At 59.6% G+C, this 21,691-nt stretch overlaps 1 protein-coding gene across 1 annotated transcript; it reads right to left on the bottom strand.

Moving 5' to 3' along the window:
* Positions 1-1,969: 1,969 nt before the first annotated feature.
* Positions 1,970-20,404, bottom strand: ZSWIM4 (zinc finger SWIM-type containing 4). Its single transcript, XM_023246142.2, has 14 exons — positions 20,032-20,404; positions 17,846-18,047; positions 15,854-16,210; positions 15,089-15,237; positions 14,847-14,997; positions 13,568-13,735; positions 12,654-13,010; positions 10,829-10,966; positions 10,256-10,510; positions 9,561-9,696; positions 7,341-7,495; positions 5,945-6,108; positions 4,377-4,458; positions 1,970-3,976 (listed from the first exon to the last, which is right to left on the bottom strand). Exons 1-14 carry the CDS (start codon positions 20,194-20,196, stop codon positions 3,117-3,119), a joined length of 3,339 nt encoding a protein of 1,112 aa, XP_023101910.2. The 5' UTR covers positions 20,197-20,404; the 3' UTR covers positions 1,970-3,116.
* Between the last annotated feature and the right edge of the window lie 1,287 nt (positions 20,405-21,691).

Below are 21,691 nucleotides of genomic sequence, written 5' to 3'. Positions count from 1 at the left end.
GCACCTGCTACTACAAGACCTGAGACTGTCCAGTATCAGATGGGATGGACTCTGAGTGCGACCAGGCAGAGAGAAGCCCCCTAGGCTGTCAGGGCTGGCCCAGGGTACCCTTTCACCCAGGGATAGGGGCATACTTCAGCTCGGGGCAGGGTCTGTGCTGTGTGTTGCTGCTGTCCAATTAAATAAAACCTGCCTCCTACCTCATTCCTGAAGGTCTGGTAGTTTGTGATTTACTCCCTTCCTCCTGTCGCTGGAGTTTTGGCTTTTCAGGTGGGGAGGACCGATGGGCTTGAATTTACTGTCCCTGCACCCTGAGCTCCTGACTTCCCAGGATCCCTATGCCTGTCCCACCTGTTGTGAGGAAGGTCGCAAGTTTAGTCACACAGGGCAGAGAAAGCTGGAAAGGTGACCTTGAGGGATGTCCTAGGATGGGGGCGGGGTGGGGGAGGGCTGATGCAATGGCAGGGAGCGCTGTTCTAGGAAGAATCTAGGTGGGGTTATGATGAGGAGTACCCCAAGCCCGGGGCCTATTGAACCCAACCTCAGGTGGCAGTGGGGGGGTGACCCCGAGGGAAACGCTGGGCATTCAGAGATGGCTGGGGCCCGAGGGTCTTGAGCTGGTGATATTTGGGGGTGGCGGAGAGATAAGGGAGAATTCAGGCCTCAGGTTAGACTTGACCTGCTGGCGTCCGAGAATGCTAGCAGGGAACCCGTGCTTGAGGTGTGCGTGGGGTTACGAGGGAATCCCCGGGCCCAAGGGGGACATTTTTGGATGACTTTGAGAGCTGAGGGGCATAAGAAGGGAGCCCCAAGTCCGAGGACGGCATTTGTAGGCAGCTGAGACTGTAAGGGGTGAAGCAAATGCTCGGCACCGAGCCTGCCCCCTCTACCCTCAATCACGCCTCTAGGCGGCGCAAAAGAACACGCCGGCACATACCTGCGGGAACGGGGGAGGCGGGGCAGATGGGACCGTCTCCAATGGGCCCTCTCGGGCAGAGGGCAGTGCCACGAACCAATCGCTGTGCCCAGCGCTGCCGATGCCCCGCCCACGACCGCGCGCGCTGTCTCGGCGCCCTCTGGCGGTCAGCTCCACCCAGCACTGCTCTGTACCCCGCCTGGCCGCGAAGCCCGTCCTCGCTTGCCCCGGCCCTGACAGTGACCCAGACACACTTGGTCATCTATCCGCCACACCCTAAAGACGGGGGTGGGGGGGGGGGGGGCGTCCTGCTTCTCAGGGAACTAGGGAAAGAAGGCAACCGAAGGACTTCTTTGCGGCCCCCCAGACGGCTCACTCCATTTGGGGACTGGAAGCCTCCACGGCGGCATAGGAATCCAGACACGCCCGGGCCGCGCCCCTCGCTGACCACACCCACCTGCTTTTCTCGCCGACGCCAGAACCCGCCCACCAAGGACGAGTAGAGGCCCGGATTCCTGTCTGGTGTGTGTCTCCCCCACCCAGGTGCACCCAGCACCTGTCAGGGTCCCCACTTTCAGCAACTTGGAGACAAGTACTTCCAACATTGGTGTCTGGAGGCAGGGCACCCCCTAGTGGCCATTCCCAGCAGTTCAAGGGCCATGGTGTCCGAGGTGGGCAAGGTCAGCGGCTTCACCATGGTACTGATCAGGCTCTGCCTTTCCTTACGCTTTGGAACCCCACTATTCTCGGAAATGATATTCTTCCCGACTCGTAGGGCCACTGTGACACGTGTTGTAACAGGTGACAGGTATAAAGCTCTCCTCTTGGGGCTTGCCCAGCTCTCAGCCCTATTATCTACACTACTGCGAACGGACGAAACCAGCAAGCACGCCCATTCCACCCCTCGCTTGAAGCTGTGCCGGGAGCAGCCAAGGCTGGAGTTTTTCTGTCCAGGGATCAGGTGGTCTTGGTTCGGGGCGGGGGAGGGGGGTAGGGGACACACCTCAGTCTCAAACTTTGTGTTATTAAAAAAAAAAAAAAGGAAAAAGGAAATACAATATACGGTTCAATAAATAGAAAAAAAGTTACAAAATGACATGATTTTGTCCTTAATTACAAGAGGAGAAAAGACAGAAGGGGTGATTGGTCTGGGACACTCTCCCTCTTCCTCCCTGGGCCAAGGTGGGAAAGGGAGACCCAAGAGAGTCAGCAGCTGAGATTGAGACACAAATAGAAAGGCTAAATGAAGGGAAATAGGGAAAGGGAGGGAGGAAGATGAGGGGAGGAGCAGGGACACAGAGCAGGAGAAAGAGAGAGAGCCAGAGTCGGAAATGCCAGGATGCCAACCTGTCTCCTTTCCAGATCTGGGGCGGGGAGTCCCTGGCTCTCCTGCGCTCGTCTCCCCCCCCCTCCCCACACACACACCAGGTTTGGAGGACAGTGTGAGCCTGGCTCAGTTCCTGAGTTGTATCCAGTGACTAGCAGGTAGGGGGAGGGACAGTAGTGACCCCTTGAGCCTGCCCTGGGACCTTGGCATCCTCGGGAATGGGAGTCCTGGCCGGAAGGGGGTGAGGTATGTGGCTGAGGCCTGAGGCCTCTTCAAATCCTTCAGTGGGAATGAGCCATTGGTCCCAGCTGGGCAGCCTGGAGGAGGCCCTGGGATGCAGAACGGGGCCCCTGAGGCAGTGAGGGGAGGGTACAAAAGGAGATTTAGATGCCCTAACAGGAGTCCCCTGGCCACCCACAGTGGGGTGTGGGGCGGTCTGCTACGCTGGCTTTAAGAGCCACTTTCTGGAATGTCCTGCCTCGAAGCTCCCACCCCCACCCCCAGTCCAAGCCAGGCCTGCCTGTCTGGGGAGGGAGAGCTTGCCTATTGCTTTTGGGGTGCCCAAGGCGGGGTCATACCGGCTGCCCAAGCACACACCCCCTTCCGGGCCCCTGGGTGGCGGTATGGCTTCTGATCCTCACGTCTCGCACTCACTTGCACACTCCTAGGCACGCGTGTGGCAGGAAGTCACCCCCCTGCCTCCCCCCCCCCCCCCCCCCCAGCAGGCCTCCAGGGGATGGCAGGCAAGATCTCCTAGCTGCGGCCGGGCTCCTTCCCTGACTTAATACTGAAACGCCACGTGGGCCTCCAGCGCCGAGGCCCTGGATGGGGCGCTGGTGCCGCGGAGGCAGGGGTGAAGGGGGCCGCAGCCCCTCAACCGAAGCGCTCCCGCACCAACAGCATGAGCTTTTTCTTGCCCTTGTAGGTCTGTTTGAGGTTCTCCAAGAACTGGGCGAACTGCAGGTGCCCGTCAGGCGCCAACAGGAAGGTCTCACGGGCCTGGCCCAGGAACTCGATGAAGTCCCCGTAGTGCCGCGGGCTGATGTGCGTGAGGCGCGAGTGGCTGGTGGCGATGTAGGCCGCCACCGCGGCGTCCAGGAGCTGGCAGAGCGGCGCCCGGTCAGCGCCCAGCGGTTTGGCGGCCCGACGGGCCCCCAGGGGCCCCAGGCCAGGTGCCGAGAGGGTCCAGCGGCGCAGGATGTCAGAGAGCATGGGGGCGCAGTGGATGCTGCGGATGATGAGGGGGACGATGGCAGAGAGCTCGTGGCGGCCCAGCGAGTGGCTGAGCGAGCAGGCCCAGAGCACATCGTTGACGGCGGGGTGGCTGTCCTGGTTGAAGGCGATGCTGAGCTGCGCCAGGGCCAGCGTGGCCAGCTTGTACGCCCGCAGTGGGAGGCCACGGTGCTCCATGTAGCGGGCCACGGTGAAGAGGTGGGCGTGGCCCAGACCGCCGGCCGCGGCGTCCAGCACGATCTGGTAGGCCGCCTCGAAGGCCGCGTGGTTCTTCTCGCACAGGGTGAGGGCGGGCAGGGCACAGTTCTGCGGGTCTTTCATGGCGCACTGCAAGGCCAGGGTGCGCGCACAGGCCCAGAGCTCCTCCCGCCGGGGCGCATCCAGCTGCAGCCGCGACAGCGTGGCGTGCGTGGTGCCTGTCACCGCCACGATGGTGGCAGCCTCCACTGGTGTGAATAAGGAGTACCAGTTCTGCATGATATTCATCAGGGCCTGGGGGCCTGGGGGGAGGCAAGAGGGCAAAGCTGGCCGGGAAGAAGGGCGGGGACTCCCAGGTGCGGGCACGGGTTTGCCCTGATGCGCCCCACCACCCAGGGCTGAAGACACAACCGCTCTGCCGCCACCCCAAGCCTGACGGAAGCCGCACCCCACCTTTCCAAAGGAGCGGGGAGCAGCGGGGCTGGGTGGGGAGAGGGCACGCTTTGGAGGCGCCGTCCCTTCTCCAAGCCACTTTAGCCTGGCCGGCTTCTGGGCCTCTGTCCAGCTCTGTCCCCCCACAACCCCCATCGCACCAGCCTGGCCCTGAGCTCGGGCTGGAGTCACGGAAAAGGCCCGGCCTCTCTCTCATGCCTGCCTGCCACCATAGGGAGACAGACGGCAGGTTCACTGGGGGACTCTCACCGATCTCTGTGGCACAGCTGACCAGCCAACGCACCATCTCCCTCCGCCTCCAGGTCATGGTGTTCAGGGTCATCCGCATCACCTGCAGCGTGGGAGGGGACAGGGAAGGGGATCAGGGATCCTGAGGGGCCCAGGAGACTCGGAAGTTAAGGGCTGAGTCAGTGAGCCACACAATCTGGACACGTGGCCTTGCCTCCCGGGGCCTTAGTTTCCTCGTCTATAAAATGGGGATTAAAGGGGCGCCTGGGTGGCTCAGTCGGTGAAGCGTCCAACCTCAGCTCACGTCATGATCCCGCAGTTTGGGGTTCAAGCCCTGCGTGGGGCTCTGTGCTGAGAGCTTGGAGCCTGGAGCCTGCTTCGGATCCTGTATCTCCTCCTCTCTCTGCCCCACCCCTGCTCATGCTGTCTCTCTCTCTCAAAAATTGAAATAATAAAAACACACAAAAAATAAAAAGCTCCTGCACAGTACTGGTTGCTTCAAAGCGCTCAGCCCAATGCCAGCCATTACTGTTACTGTTATTGTTGGTGTTATTCTGAGGCCCCACGGAGCCCACCCCAGACAACCAACCAACCTGCCCCTTCTCTCTAGAAAGTTCCATGCTCCTGTCAGATTTCCCCCTGGAGGCCCAAAGCACCTGCCCCACAAGTCCCACCTTCCCTGCTTGCCTCTCCCCCCGGCTCCCTCCCCAGGTCCTGTCTGGGAGCTCTGCCTTCTGAAGGCTCCTAAACAGTGTGTCACCTCTCTAAGGGACCCCTCCCTGCTCTCACCTCCCACATACCCCCTGCCATGGCTCCACTCCCCCACAGGAGGTTGTTCTGTTCTGTTCGGGGCTAATCCCGCCTTCTGCAGCCCCCTGCTTGCCAGTTCTGGGAAGGTCCCACCCCATCCTGCAAGCCTGCCCCCAACTGTTCCCTATCCTCCTATTTTACTTCGCAAGCACTCTGAGGCCCCGCCCCCTCCGGGTCCCACACCCTGCTTTTGACTCCTCACCTCCAAGCTGCACCCCTGCTGGCCTCTGACTTGCCCCAGCAGGACAGCCCTTGCCCGGGCGGCCCCTGGGGACGGCCCCAACTCGCAGGCCCGGCCTCGAAGACCTCAGACTCAGAGGTGGCTCCTCACCTTCAGGACCCTCCCCCGGGCCCCGCCCCCTCCGCGGTGACCTTTCCTTCCAGGCCGGTTCCCAGCAAGCCCCGCCCCCAAGCAGGCTCCTTATTGGCTCTGCTCCCTCAGCTTCAGCCCCGCCCACCCAGGGGCCCTAGCCGCGAGCACACCAGCCCCAGGCCCCACCCCAAGCCCAGCACCCTGGGCTCTGCTGCTTTTTGTGGCCCACCGGCTCACCTGCGGGACCCGGGACCCGCATCCTTGTCCTCAGTCACACCTCCAGAAGTGGACTGTCACCTTCAGACTCTGCCACAGAGTCCCTCACTCACAAGCCCACCCCAGCTGGTGACCCTTCCCTCATTCCCAGACAGGGCTCCTCGCGGCCCCGCCCCCAGGTGTCGCTCACACGCAGGCGGGGCCTCAGGCAGCCTTTCCCCCCACCCCCCCTCCCCCGACTCCCGCCCACCTGCAGGCCCAGTTCCAGCGCAATGCCCAGCAGCGTGGTGTCCGGAGGCGCGCTGGCAGGGGTGGCCGTCTTGCAGGCGTCCTGGGCCAGCTTGAAGAGCAGGGCAGGCGAGTGGATGTTCTGCTGGATGGAGCCCAGCACCGCATGCAGCCACTTGGGGTCTCCTGGGGTGAGGGAAGGAGGAGGGCAGGGTCAGCACACCTGGCACCAGACCCTGCTGCCGCCTGACCTGTTCACACAGCTTCCTCCCCACTAGGTGCACCCGTGTGAGGAGGGAGAAGCACCCGGCAGTGGTTCCGTAAAGATCCAGACCACTCTTGGTACTCCTTCACCCAGCGGGACAAAGCCACAAAAGGACCCCTAATTGTCAAGGGCATTGATTCTGGACCCAGAGCACCAGGGTCCCAATCCCTGCCTTGCCATTCACTAGCTGTGTGATGCTGAGCAAGGCACTCCACCTTTCTGTGCCTTGGCTGCCCCATCTGTAAAATGGGTTAAACTAACACTATGGTACCTGCCTCACGGGATGGGGAGCCGACACTTGAAAAGCTTTAACAGGGCAAGAGCTATAGAAATGTGAGCTTTTATTGCTGTTATTATCACCGGCCCCGATCCTACAATTCTGTCACTCCACTTTCGGCCACACGGGCCTCCTCTGTTCCTCAAACATACCAGGCACAATCTAGCCTCAGAGCCTTTGAACTGGCTATTCCCTCTGCCTGGAATGCTCTCCAGGCCTGGACTGCACCCTCCCCAGATTCATGGTGAAGCCCGGATCCCCAGGATGATGGTATCTGGGGGTGGGGACTTCCGGAGGCACTGGGTCCTGAGGGTAGGGCACCGTGAGGGCATCAGTGTCCTCCTGAGAAGAGGAAGAAATTGGAGCTCTTTCTCTGCCAAGGGAAGACACAACAGGAAGGTGGCCGTCTGCAAGCCAGGAAGAGAGTCCTCACTGGGAACCGACCAGGCTGGCACCCTGATCTCGGACTTCCAGCCCCCAGAGCCGTGAGAAAATAAACGTCTGTTGTTTGAGCCCCCTGGTCTGTGGTTCTGTCATGGAGGCTCCCGGTGACTCGGAGAGCAGATAGCGGCCGTAGCTCAGGCCTCTTGGCTTAAGTATTAGCCTGCTTTAGGCACCTCTTACTCTCTTGCTTACTGAGTAACATAACTGTTTACCTTGCGCGTGGTCTGCCTGCCCCCACTAGAACGTAACATCACAGGGCGCGGGATTTGGAACTGTGTTGTGTGTCCCTAGCGCCCGGGGCACTGCCTGGGCCATCTAGGAAGTGCTCAAGGAAAACTGAAATCCGATGAAGGAGTAAAAAGGAGAGGGGAGGCGTGACAGAAAGGAGGAAAGAGAAGGCAGAGGGGGACAGGGGGCAGCCGCTGTCCTCACCCTTGGCAGCTGTCAGCATGGCAGAGGCCAGCTCGCATTGGCGGGTCTCCAGGTGGCCAAGGATGAACCAGCGGGGGAAGCGGTTGCTCATGATGGAGTCCAGCGGGTTGGGGTGAGGTTCTCCGGCTGGAAACGCGGTCTCCAGGACAGGCAGCCTGGGGCAGGGGACGGGGAGGGGGAGAAGCGCAAGATGTTCACCAAAGTACTGCTGATGCCCTTCACAGTTGATTAAATAAACGATACTCTATTCATATGCCAGGGCCAATAAAAATGTGAGGTTATTTGTGTCCTGATGTGGCCCCTGTTAGCCTTTCTGTCACCCCTACTCTGTTCCAGGTACTGTTCCCCTCAATGTCCCTCAAATACAATGAAGCACAGTCCGACCTCAGGGCCTTTGCACATGCTGCTCCCTCTGCCTGGAACACTCTTCCCCAGACATCCTTACGGCTTCTTCCTCACCTCCCTCAAGTCTTTGCTCAAATATTTTTCAGTGGGCTCTTCTGTGGACCCCCCCCCCCCACACCGTGTGAACTTCCCACTCCCAACTTCTCCCAGGGCTTCTTTGCTATAGGTCACATCTGACACACAATATAGTTCACTATTAATTTCTTTTTTTTTTTTTTTTAATTTTGAAGTTTATTTGTTTTGAGAGAGAGAGAATTCCAAGCAGGCTTCATGCTGTCAGGGCAGAGCCTGACACGGGGCCTGATCTCACAAATGGGGAGATCATGACCTGAGCTGAAATCAGGAATCGGATGCTTAAATCGACTCAGCCACCCGGGCCCCCCTATTAATTTCTTGATTGTCTCTCCCACCCCAAAACCTCAGCTCCGTGAAGGCGGGCATTTGTAACTATTTTACTCACTGCTGCATATCCAGCAGCCAGAACAATGCTGAGCACACAAATGTTTGGGGGAGGACTTTACGTGCCCACTACGACACACTGTTAACCGGCTCACTCCCTATAGATGCGGTTTATATTTAGAAAGTCCTTCTAAGTTGTCAGATGGGATCAACAGCACGGAAGAGGAGTCAAGACTATTCTGGTTTCAAATATTACTGAAGTTTCCTCAACATGTGACTCTGGACACACTTTAAGATGGGGGTCAACATACTTATTTCTCTAGGTTGTTAAGATTACACGAGGTGACGTGAGCCATGGATTTGGACCAGGGACCGGCACCGTTTCTTTGCACGAGTCTGGACAGCCGGTGTTTTTGGCTGTGCAGGCCATTTGGTCCCTGTCCCAACGACTCTGCCACTGCCACGTAAATTAGCCACAGACGATACATAAATGAATGGGCGTGGCTGCGTGCCAATAAAACTTTACTGCTGGACACTGAAACTTGAGTTTCGTATACTTTCCATGGGTCACAGAATATTCTTTTATTTTCAAACACTTAAAAATGTAAAAGCCATTCTCGTCTCCTGGGTTGTACGGTAACAGGTGGCAGGCCGAATCTGGCCCGTGGGCTGTTAATTTGCTGGGTCCTGCTTAGATATCCACAGCTCTTCAGAGATGATTCTTTCCAAATATTCTGGAAAGATGCACCCTAAATGGGATCGTCTGAGATTGGGGACAGAATGCACTTTATTTGTTGGGCATGGCTTAGGACACAGAGGGCCTCTAAAAATTCCGCTGGGGCTCCCGGGTGGCTCAGTCAGTTGTATCCAACTCTGGATTTTGGCTCAGGTCATGAGATCAAGCCCCATGTCAGGCTGAGCGTGGAGCCTGCCTGAGATTCCCCTCGCCCCCTCTCTCTCTTTCACCCTCCCTCTGCCCTCCCCTGCAGGCACTTTTTCTCTAAAAGAAAAAAAAAGGTGCAGGTGCAAGAAAGAGATACAGGATGCATCACGGGTGTAAAAGGAAGACCAACTTTCAATTTCCAGACCATGGGTTTGCCGAGATCTTGATTCTTGTGGGTTAGATAAGCAGAAAGTGGTGACACGGCTTGCCTCGGAAGAGATTTGGGTAGGTCGGGACAAAAATGTCTAGAAAAGGACTCAATTCTGTGCCGTGTGGGTATCTCTCAAATTCAAGATCTTAACACCCATGCATATTTAATAATCAAAAGCACAGGGCAACCGGGCTGCCAACGTGAGGGAGACTGAATAAAGCAGGCTGTGAGTTCAGGCGGGAGGACGGGGCTCCAAGGGCGCCTCTCACCCTCCAGTCTGGCCCCCAGTCCCCTGGGCCAGTCCCCAGCCGCCCCTTCTCACCTCATGGCTCGCAGCGCGAGGCGGTAGGCCAGGTCAGGGTCGTGGGGCAGCAGCGCGGTGAACAGGTAGCGGGCACAGGTGTGCATGGGCACGCTCTCCCGGAAAAGCACCTCTCCGAAGCCACTGAAGGGACCCGCTGCAGGGGCATGCTGAGCTCAGCCCCCAGGTGAGGGCTCGTCTCCGCCCCTCCCCAGGCTCTGAGTAGGGGGTAGGCTGGACCCAGGACAGAGGGGCAGGGGCGGGGGGTTAAAGAGGTCCCGGAGATGGGGGTGCAGGGCCGAGTCAGAAAAGCGCCGGAGAGTCCGAAGAGGAGACCCGGCCTCCCCGTTGGTAGGAGGCAGGACTCAGATACGAGACGGGGCCGCACTCGCTCCAGGGGCGGGTGGGGGCCTCAGAAGGCAGGGCCACGGGCAGAGCCACTGAAGTCCAGCTGGGCATCAGGGACCAGGCTCCTCGGCTCCAGGGTGGGAGAGGGGCAGCGCCTCAGAGGCCACAGCGGCTACTGGCTGCCGGAACTTTCTCGGGAGCAGGGCCAAGGGCCGGATCTCACCTTTCAGGCGCTGCCTGCCGAGCTGGGAGCGAACTACGAGGGCCGAGAGCCGGGTCTCGAGATCCGGCAGCAACCGACCACCGCAGGTGGGGGGAGGGACCCCGCCTTCAGGAGCGGGCTGGGGGGGGGGGGGGAGGGGCCTCACCTTCCAGCAGCAGCCCGGCCTGTCTGCGCAGCACCTGCACCAGCCGCTCGTCCAGCTCCACCTCCTCCAGCAGGGCCAACAGCTGCTCCTCGCTGCGCACCACCTTGTCTTGGGCGTACAACCCCTCGGGCAGGGCCCGCTGCTGCCCCAGGCCCAGCAGTGCCACCTCGAGGGCCAGCGCCAGGTAGGACTCCCCAGGGCTCCCGGGCACCGGCACGTGCTGGTAGGCCACCTTCCGCTTCTCGGGGCCCGAGTCTGTGGGACACGGGTTTCAGGTTTCAGGACCCGCTTCCTGGGACCCCAGCGGCTCTTCACCTCAAGCGGGGGGGCCTGGGGGCTTAGGTTTAGGGGGAACCCAGCAGCTCCCAGCTCTAACCAGACACTTCCCACCAGCAGACACGTAGGTCTATGGTGGCCTCGCGGTCAGCAGAAGCGGAGTCTACGGGCTGCTGGCACCGGTTAGGGGGTGTGGCCAAGGATAAGGGTGCGGCCCCACTTTCTTTTCTCGGGGGTGCTGGGCCGGGGAGGGTGGGGGGATGCCCCTCTTCCTCCCAGGGGCCCCAGTGTAGGCACCTGGGTAAAGGGCGAGGGTTTCCTCCTCCAGGCGACAGGCCTCCAGGAGCGCCCTGCAGAGGCAGCCAATAGGGTCCAGGGGGTGGCCCACCCAGCCTTCCGTGTTGGTGATGCAGGTGTTCCCTTTCTGCAGCAGCTCTGCAGGCAGTATGGGGGGGCTCAGTGCCCTTAATCCCTCCCATCATTTTCCATCTCACCCAGCTGTCCCGACCCCACGTGGCCACCTGCCCCATCCGAAAGCCCATTCTCCGATCTCCTCCCACTCCTGCCTCTGGGATCCTGCCCATGTTGTTCTTCTCCCTCCTGTTCCCCTGGAAAACCACAATACATCCCTAAGATGTACAGCTCTCAGTGGTTCTGCGGCGGGGCGGGGTTTCTCTGTGCCTCTAGGCCAGGCCAGAACTCTGCCGGGGTCCCAGATCCCCCAGGTTCCCGTTATACCCTGGGCTCAATTTCCTGATAAGTTGCCCTCCTGCCTCCCCATAGCCAGTCCACAAACATGTTCTTTTTTTGGCCCATACACTGTGGCTTTTTTTGGTCCCCCTAATACGAATTTGAATTTGGTGCCCATGTTTAAAAATTTCAGTAAATTGAGGGGCGCCTGGGTGGCGCAGTCGGTTAAGCGACCGACTTCAGCCAGGTCACGATCTCGCGGTCCGTGAGTTTGAGCCCCGCGTCAGGCTCTGGGCTGATGGCTCAGAGCCTGGAGCCTGTTTCTGATTCTGTGTCTCCCTCTCTCTCTGCCCCTCCCCCGTTCATGCTCTGTCTCTCTCTGTCCCAAAAATAAATAAACGTTGAAAAAAAAAATTAAAAAAAAAAAATTTTTTTTCAGTAAATTGGAGCACGTGGGTGGCTCAGTTGGTTAAGCGTCCAAATTCGACTCAGGTCATGATCTCACTGTTGGTGAGTTTGAGTCCTGCACCAGGATCAGCGTGGAACCTGCTTCGGATTCTCTCTCTTTGCCTCCCCACCGCCCCCTCCACTCACTGTCTCCATCCCCCAAATGAATAAACTTAAAAAAAAAATCAGGGGTGCCCGAGTGGCTCAGTCCGTTAAGCGATCGACTTTGGCTCAGGTTGTAATCTTGCGGTTCGTGAGTTCGAGCCCCGCGTCGGGCTCTGTGCTGACAGCTCGGAGCCTGGAGGCTGCTTCAGATTCTGTGTCTCCCTCTCTCTCTGTCCCTCCCCTGCTCATGCGCTATCTCTCTGTCTCTCAATAACAAATAAACGTTAAAAAAAAAATCAGTAAATTTGCACATCATACAATCCAGATTTCTGGCCTGTCTTGAAACTCTGGGCACACCGGGTCCACGTTCCTGAAAGACTTGTGGCTGGTGCACCCATCCTGTTCCACGGGAGCTGGAAGCTTAGAAACTACAAGTCCCAGGCTCCTTTGCGTGAGGTGCAGAGGCTGGGAAAGGACGAGGCTCTTCTGCAGCCTCCATGAGCAGGTGTGTGACTGTGCAGGGCACAGACACAAGGGCTTGCCAGAAGGTTCCGAGTGTCCTCCTGGACGCAGCCCACAGTGCAGCCACAGGCTGCTGAGCTCAATGTCAGCAGTTTGCGGTAATCCCTGTACTTCGGAAGTTCAGGTTCTTGAACCTAAGCAGTGGTATCCCTGACTCTTAATGCTGCAGCCCCTCCGGTAGTTTTGTGAGGCCTCAATCCCCTGTATTAAATTCTTTCCGGTTCCCGACACCTTCGGCTGGTCTGGCTTTCCCGGCGGGACCCCGAGCGGTACCCACAGATGTCAGGGTTGCCACAGTGCCCAGCAGTTGGCATTTGTGTCTAGAGCCCCAGGGTAGTGTGACAGTCGTGGCACCCACCTTTTTTCTGCTGCTTGTAGCTTTCAAGCTGATGCCGTCGCTGTAGCCGGAGTGAGTTGACTATGGCCCCTGCCAGCCGCAGGGCCTGACGGGGGTATCCATGGGCACGCAGGGTGTCCACACGGGCGCATGCGGTGGGGAAGGGCTCACCCAGCCACAGTGGGCGGCCCTGGGGGTCAAAGGTTGGCTTTTCACCGCCCATGGTGCCTGTGAGGCTGGGGCCGTAGGAGTCGCTGGCCAGGATCCTCTGCAGGTGAGTGTCGCTCCAGTGCAGCGACCCAGCCTGCAGGGCGCGGCCGAAGACGGTGTGGCGGGAACCTCTAGCCCCCACCTCCTCTTCCTCCTCCTCCTCTGGGCCTGCGGGAGAGGCGTCCAACATGGCCTGGTAAGGGGGCCTAGCACTCGGGGCTGAGGCCAGCTCCCCTGACTGGACTCTGGGCTCAGTGATGGCTCTGTTGGAGGAGCTGTTACAGCCCTTCATGCCAATGGACAATGGAGGTGGAATAACTGTCCACTGGTCTCTCTGTCCGTCCTGCCCCTTCCCTGGACTCCATTCCTCTTTCTCTCTCCGTCTCTACCCCCACCCCCATTCCTCGCTTTCTCCTCTCTCTCTTCCTCCGTCCCTCCATCTTGACTCTACCTGTCTCTCTCTTCTCAATAGCTTTTTCCTTTTCTCTCTGTCCCCCCACCCCTGCCTCCATGGCCAGGAGAGCAGCCCAGAACTATAGGCGCCTTAAACGTTTCACTTCCTGTGACTCAGGCTGCCTGCCGCCCCTGCCTGGGCACTCCCTCCCTCCCTCCTGCTGGCAGGGGCTGGGGGGGCCCCTCTGCTCTCCCCCAGAGCACCGTGATGGGGAGAGACTGGGCACCAGGCCAGCTTTTTGCAGGGGGAATGGCAGGGACCCCTCTCCTACCTCGGCTGAGGGTCATGGGGGGCTGCAGGCTGGGCTCGTCCAAAGAGTAGTTGCCCTCTTCCAGCGGGCACACGTCCAGCTTGTCCCATTTGCCAAGCAGCTGCAGCCAGCTCACTCGCTCCTCTGGTCTGCAGTGGGGGCTCAGGACGACACACACCCACAGGGCCCCTGGGGAGGGAGGGTGGGTGGTCAGTGTGGGCGCGAGGCAGGCTCGGCGTTCATGCCAATAGGAACGGGCACACACCTGTGGAGTGCCTAGTGCGTGCCGGGCACTGGTCTCTGCTGACCCCTCATCTCCAGCCCCTGAGGTTGCAACTGATAGTCTTTTCACCTTACAGCCCAGAGAGGTAAAAGCAGTTGCTCAAGGTCACACAGCTGGGAAGTCAGGACTGGAACCCAGACTCTTCCTCTTGCTGTTTTTTTTTTTTTTTTTCCCTATAGCACTTATCACCATCTGTTTACAGGGGTCAGCAAACTACCGCCCGTGGATAAAATCGAACCTGCCACCTGGTCTGAACGGCCCGCGAGCTACGACTGACCATGTTTTCAAATGGCAAGGGAAAAATAAATCAGAAGATTTTGGGACCTGTGAAAATTACGTGAAATTCACATAAATAGGCGCTGTAAACAAAACTGTATTGGGACGTTGCCACGCCCATCTGGTGATATGTCAGGGGCTACTTTTCCACGACAACGGTCAAAACTGAAGCTGTGGGGGCGCCTGGGTGGCGCAGTCGGTTAAGCGTCCGACTTCAGCCAGGTCACGATCTCGCGGTCCGTGAGTTCGAGCCCCGCGTCGGGCTCTGGGCTGATGGCTCGGAGCCTGGAGCCTGTTTCCGATTCTGTGTCTCCCTCTCTCTCTGCCCCTCCCCCGTTCATGCTCTGTCTCTCTCTGTCCCAAAAATAAATAAAAAACGTTGAAAAAAATTTAAAACAAACAAACAAACAAAAACCCTGAAGCTGTGACAGAGACCAGTGCCCCGCAAAGCCAAAGCCACAGACAGTCGCCCTTACGGAAAAGGTGTGGTCAGAGGGGTTGGTAGTATTTGATAGGATTTTACAGTGTTTAGTGTCAGCTCCAAGAGGGCAGGTATTTAACCTTTGTTTTCTACTGCAGCCCCAGCACCCGGTACAGTGCCTCTTACATCAGAGGGGCAAATGAGCAGAGGAAGGATTCAGGGGCCAGACCCTAATGTCAGGGTGGGCAAGACCTGGCTGCCAGGGCCGCCGCGGGAGCGGGAGCCCCGGGTCCAGTGCGCCGCCTCGGAATAGGCCTTACCCAGCTCGTCCCACAGCTGCCGGCACTTGTCGGTCATGCCAGCGCCCTGCTGCCGCCACAGGGCCAGGCGCGGGTCCTGCAGGAACTGCTCAGTCATGAGGATCAGCATGCGCGCCCCGTTGGAGTCCCGCATGCGCAGCATCTCCCGCACCTGTGCCGGGATGGGGGCGGGGCGCAGTGGTGAGGAGGGGGCGGGGCGCCGGCACCTCCCAGGCCCCGGCCCCGCCGCGCCTGCGCAGCACCTTGCAGAACATGGAGCGCAGCTGCTGGCTGGCGCCGTAGTAGCCGCCGTTGGATAGCAGCTGCTTCACCTGCTCCTGGATCTGCTCCTCGTCCAGGTGCCAGCAGTTGGCATCCTCGATGCCTGCGCCCGCTGTGGGGTCTGGGGCACCTGCGGGGACGGAGGAAAAGTGAGGCCGGGGTTTCCAGTCTTCCACCAACTCCCATCTGTCCACCACCCTCGGTCTACCTTGATCCTAATCAAAGCCCATCCCCCCTCACCGATGCGGTCAATACCACCCACTCCCCATTCACCCACCATCCTACATGATCATTCGCTCACCCAACACCCCACCATTCCCAATGGCCCATCCATCTCCCTACCGTCCATCCTACGCCACCCTCTCCCAGCCCCCTGTAGCTCCAAACCCTCCCGGAGCTCACAACGCCTCCTGGTCTGTCTCCCACCCGACACCCACCCACGTCCACATACCCTTCATGCCCTCCACCTACCCACACGCAGGCCTGCTCCTGTGATCTTGGCGCACCCCCACCCGGGGGCTGAATCTCCCGGTTGGCTGATTTCCAACCATTCACTCATCTGCCCGGGGTCAGATCCAGGATCTGCACTTAACTGGGTGTGTGACCTTGACTTCAGGCCATGGCTCCCCACCCCGACTCAAGGATCCGGGGGACCTAAGGATTCCATGGCAAATGCCTGCCTCGAGGCCACCGAGGTGGCTGCAACTGAAGCCGCGCCGCCCCATCAGGCCCCCGGGTGCCCTCACCGTGCACCAGGTTGATCTCGGAGCCCAGCAGGAGGATCTCATCAGCCAGGCGCTGGGCAGTGGGCAGCACCTCGGTGTGGTGGGCGCTGATGAGGTACTGCACGAACTTCTGCAGCTGGTCTCGGTTCATCTGGGACAGCGTCTCAGAGATGGGCAGCCGCAGCTCCACCTGGCGGGCGTGCCGAATTCGGTAGAGCGACAGGGCCACCACGTGGGCGCAGTAGAAGAGGTCCCGGTTGTCGCAGCCGCAGCTCACAGATGTGATCTTGCAGCGGTCAAAGCTGATGGAGACGTGGTAGAGGCGCTCGGGCTCTCCGGGGCCCCCGGGCTCCCGGATGTTTCCGCTCAGATGGAACCCTAAGACCAAAGCCAAACCAGCCGCCCGCTGTGTCACCCGGGAGACAGGGGTGCTGTCCATGGTGCAAGGCAAGACCCGGATGCAAATCCCCGCGGAGCAACCTAGAGCAAGCCACTTAACCTCTCTGTGCCTCGCTTCCTCATCTGTCAAATGGGAGTGAATAGTGACATCTTCCTCATGCCTTTGTGATGAGGATGAAACGAGCTAGTGCTTGGTAAATGTTTAGAACACTCACTGTGGGTATATAGTAAGTCCTAAATAAATGCTCGCTCCTGTTCTAATTCTGAAGAATATTATAATGATGACGTTGAAGGTGGTTTTCTCGGCCCTTGGGTTACCGTGGATACAGCCTGGGCTCCGGGGGCCCTGTAACTTCCTGGGAAGATGACAGAGGCCTATGACACTTGGGGGTGAGGGGCCGATGTGGCAGGGGAGGGGCCAGGTCATCCCATCACCCCCTGCCCCTCCCTGGCCCCTGGGGAGCCCAGATGCCGGGCTTATCCAACTGGTTGGGCAGCTCAGGCCCCAGCCGGCCCTGGCTGCGTCACGCAGAGAGACAGTGGCACAGAAACAGTGGCTTCCTCATACCGGCTGAAGATGGCCGAGCCTGGGGTGGGCTGGGCCATGTCCAGGCAAGGGGGCCTCCAGGCTGCCCGGGTTCAGGGAGGACCGTCTTGGCCAAGCCCCTGCCTCCAGTTAGGAGAAGCGGTGCTCCCACACGAGAGGTTTAGCTTTCCAGGGCTTACCCCCTTTCGGGCTCGACCTCTACTTGTCCGCTCCTGAGCCCCGTTGCCTGGGGTCTAGAATCCTCTCTACTTCTAAACCTCTGCCCCCTACCCTCACCTGGACCCCACTGCCTGAGGCCTAAGACCACCCCTCACAGCTGATCTCAAGCTTCTACTCTAGGCCCCCACCCAAGCCTCGATGCCTTAGGTCTGAGACCGCCAGACCTCTGATGAGAGCTCCCCCGAGTCCCTCTGCCTGAGGTCCAAGGCTCCTTCTCACCTCTGGCTCTAGACCTTTGCCTCCAACCCTCACCTAGCCCCTGTGTCCTGAGGTCTAGGATCATTCTCACCTTTGGCTCTAAACCTTGGCCCTAAAGCATCACCAGGTCCCTCTGCCTGAGGTCTGAAACTTACCCTCCTTCTTGTTTACAATCGCTCCTTGACGCCTGCCTCAGGAGCGTCCTGCCTGAGGACTCCAGGACCACCTTTGCCTTTAGCTCAGAATCCCGTACCCACCCCCAAGTGGACTCAAAGCCTGAGGTCTAGGGCTTTTCATCACTGTCTCCACCTCTACCCCAATCCCCATAGTGGCCCTCCACCTAGGATCTAGAAATAGCCTCAGCCCTCAGCCCTCAGCCGGTCCTTGCTGCCTAAGTTCTGGGACCTTCCTTCCCCTGCTTTCTAGTTCACCATCCTTCCTCCCAGCCGCATCTAAGCCCGCTGCCTGAGGTCCAGGCAGATCTCTGATCCTTAGCTCACAATTTCTTGCATAATCCTTCCTGGGCACGGAAGCCAGACATCTGGAACCTCCCCTCGCCCTGGCCCAGGCCTCCCTCCACTCCCTCCTCCTCCTCCGCGCCTGCTCTGGACCTCCTGGCCTCCCCGGCAGGGGTGGGGGCCAGCACTCACCCACTTGCAGCACTCGGTCTACGGCCCCACTCTGCAGCAGGTGCAGCCCGCGGGTGAAGGGCACCCGGGCATCATGCTCGCCCTCTGGGGGCTGGTAGCCCAGCGACGAGTACATACATATCTCCCGCTCGCTTCGTGGGAACGACCAGAACACAATGCGCTTCTGGACCGGCTCTGGCACCCGGGAGAACCGCTCCTCGACCTGCGGGAAGGGCCGGTGGGTTAGAAACCCCGGCTCGAACGCTGGCTTTTGCCGCTCAGGAGTATGACTTTGGGCAAGTCGCTTTGCGTCTCTGTGCTTGTTTTTTCAAATGTGATGTGGGGATGTTAACAGCACTGCCCTCCTGAGTATCACGAGGATGAAATATTCATTTACACATGTAAATACGTTTACAGTAACTCCTGGCCTGTACTTAGTGTTCCAGAACCTTCTGCGACCTCCCTCCTGGATATACCAGGTCCGGGGGTCCTGCTGTAACATAGACCCACCTCCAAGGCTTCGAAGGGGCAAGAGAAAGGGAGACAAAAGCGATAAGAATAGTGATCAGGTCTCCATTTTCTCAGCCTACACTGTGCTAAATGCTTTACGTATGTGATTTCCCATAATTTCCATAGCAACATCTCAGTGATACTAGTTATCATCCCATTTGGCAGCCTGGAGACTCTGAGGCTCAGAAGTGGGGTGAATTCACTTGTTCAGTCTCCCAGCTGGCAAAGCTCCAGCTACCAAGACAGGCTCTGTTCTCAGTTTCCAACGGCCCACAGGAAGGGAGGGGTGTCCTCGTCACCCCGTGGGCTCTGGGCAGTGAACCAAGCCGACTGAGCCCGCGTTCCAATCCGGGCTTGCTAACTCACGGGCTTTGTGACCTTGGGCACGTTTCTCAACCTCTCTGTGCTCCAGTTTCCTCAAAGTGGGAGGGAGAACGACAAATCCCAGAGGGCTGCAGAGGCCTCCATGAGCGAGAGTTTTCCTAGCACCAGGCCTGACCAGGGCAGGTACGTGGGAGACCCAGAGATGGTTTAGGATCGTGAGGGGTGGCAACCTCCCAGAGCCCCCAGTCCTGGGTTTCTGGGGGAAGTGGGGGGGGGGGGGCAGTGACTGGCTGAGGCCTTGGGGATGGTTTGGCAGATGACTAAGGAGGGATTTTTCCAGGCCGTGAATCAGAGCCTGCCCCATCCCCACTTGGCGGCCCAGACTCATCAGTCCTGCAGACTTCCTAACTCTGGAGAGGCCAGGGAGCAAAGAACACCCCTCAAAGCCAGACAGAGGACAGAACCTATGGGGGCTGCAGAAGCCTTGGTCAGATCCAGGCCACATCTCCACTCTCCAGAGGCCCACTCTGAGGCTGGAAAAGGGGACTCTAACCTCCCCAGCCCTGGGGCATCATGGCAGAGCCCTCAGAAACTACAGAGGTAGGGTTCCAGTGCACCTGTCCAGGTACTGTGACCCAGGCCTCGCCCTGCTGCTGATCCCCTGGAAGGACTGTGATGGCTGGGGGGTGGGGGGTAGGGGCGGGGGCAGAGGGAGGGCGAGCACTGGGGAAATAGGGGGATGTGGGAGGGTACCCTCACCCTGGAGGGGTTGGGCAGCCCCAGGTGGGAGGTGGTCTCAGAGGGAGGGGGGGCAGGACCCCAGGGAAGGAGCTGGAGGAGGAGGGGGGTTCCCCAGGAGACAGGTGGGTTCTGGAGGCACGGATCAGAGACAGAAAGGAGTATCTTGAGGCTGGATCTGTAGAAATGGGGGGGGGGGTTTCTACTGGGGGTGCGGGGCAGCGATCTGGGGTGTCCAAGTGGGGGCGGCTTACAGGAGTTGGAAAGAGGAGTGAGGATTGAATGGGGTGCTGAGGATGAGGTGGGAAGAGAGGGACTACGGGGCAGGAGGAGAAGGAGAAGGAAGTGTCCTGAGCTGGGATCTAGGGCGCTGAGGGCATCTCTGTTCTTGTGGGCTGGAGGGCAGGGATGGCAAAAGGAATGGGGGCGGGTCACAGGGCTTGAAGAAATGAAATGGGAGGATGAGGGGGTGTTTCGGGGCGGACTTAAGGATCCTGAAGGGGATCTCTCTCTGGGAGTGTCTCATGTGGGGGCAGGTCCGAGACTGGGGGTTGGGCAAGGGGAGGAGAAGGCAAGTCGGAGAAGGGGCTGGGGGTGCGTCCCTTCCCCCCTCCCCCCCCCCCCGCCCCCGTCACCTGCTCGAAGGCCCAGCTCTCGGCTACTCGCTTGGCGCTGAGGTCCAGCAGCGCCTCGGGCCGGCCCCGGCCGCGCACGGCCCCGGCCCCGGCCCCGGCCCCGGCATCGCGCTCCTCAGGTCCCACGGGGCAGCCCCGGCTCCGCTTGGCCGCAGGGGGGTCCATCGGCCGGACCGGGGCCGGGGCGGGGCCTGTTGGGGGGTCGGTCCGATGCCCGCTTTGCTTCGCCGGATCCCGCGCCCCCTACCCGCCTTCCAGCTCGTCTTCCGCGCTCGGCCGCCCCGGGACCCCAGCCGCACCCACCCCCGCCCCGCGCCGGGCCGGCCGGGTGATGCGGCCCCTTTAAGACTCTTCACAACAATGAAGCTGCCTCAGTCGCCGCTTTATCCTCCGCCGTCGTCCCGCCCCCGCCGCCCGTCCCCATTGGCCCCCCCCTCGGCCTCCGAGGCCCTCCTCCACCATTGGCTGCACCTCCAGACCCGTCCCTAAATTCTCGCTGTTCATTCGTTATATGTGCTGCCTGTCTTTTGGAGGAAACCCAATCAGAGAGCTCATCGGGCTGCGCTGTCAATCATGGGGCACCTGCGGCCAATCACAGTAGGAGGACCCCCGCGGCGCAAGCCGTACGCGAAGTTTCGGGGCGGGTCCTGGGTTCATTCACAACATTCCTCTCCCGCCCCCCTCCGGCTGGACAGCGCGCCCCGGGCAGCTGGGGCTGCGCCCACACACGGCTTTGTTTACTGAGGGTCGCTTCCGGGCTCCGCAAGGGGACAATCAACAAGGCTCGGCCAGGGAGCGAGACTGAGCGGCGGGATTCCAGGGCAGCAGCTCGGCCCCTCCTCCCTCTGGGCTGTGTGATGCGAGAAACTCTCTCAGCGTCTCTGGGCGCGGAGTCAAGTTTTGATGTTCTGGGGGATGGCGGGGCGGGCGGGGGGCGGGGAGGACCACAGTCTCCTTGTAGAGCTCATGGGGGCTGTAGACCTCCTCTCTAGAAACAGAGCTCAACTCAAGCCCTAAGAGAGGAACCCCTAATCCATTCTATGCCCTGAACATTACGTTGAGTCATAGGCAGTTGCTGATTTTCGACCGGTTTTGACCGACTAAAATGGCAATTTCGTAAGATTTAACTAATACGTGTCGAATCCGATCACCTCTGATTGTTTTTCCGACCCATTTTGTCCTGGACACCGTCTCTCGCCCGGAAGCCGCCCTTGGTCTTGATCGCCGGCCCCGCCCCCACGGCCCACGCCATCCTTCCTTTCCCCTGTCCTTAGAAAACCCGACGTTTCCCCTTCGGCACGCTTTTCGCCATTATCATTACATTTCTGCATGTGTTTTAGCAGCTGTTTAGTTTCTGACTCTTTCCTCTCCACCGAGACCCCCGGGGGCGGTCGTTTGTGTAATTGGTGCACTGCTACACCGCAAGCACCCGAACAGCAGCCGGCAAACAGCAGTCAACCCGCAACTTACCGACCGAGCCAACTCAAACTCTGTTCCCGTTCCGCTGAAATGTCTACAAAGCAGGAAACACCGAAGCTGGCCCTTAAATGGCCCGATTGCTGTCCCCAGTCTCCCCACCCCATATGGAAACTGGCTTTTTCCTTCCAGGAATTTCCAGCTGCACTTTCTGGCCAGTGCCCAACCCACCATTCAGTAAACT

The sequence above is a fragment of the Felis catus genome, chromosome A2, assembly GCF_018350175.1.
Source record: "Felis catus isolate Fca126 chromosome A2, F.catus_Fca126_mat1.0, whole genome shotgun sequence".
In the NCBI taxonomy this organism is placed as follows: Eukaryota; Metazoa; Chordata; class Mammalia; order Carnivora; family Felidae; genus Felis; species Felis catus.
This window is presented reverse-complemented; position numbering and strand designations above follow the sequence as displayed.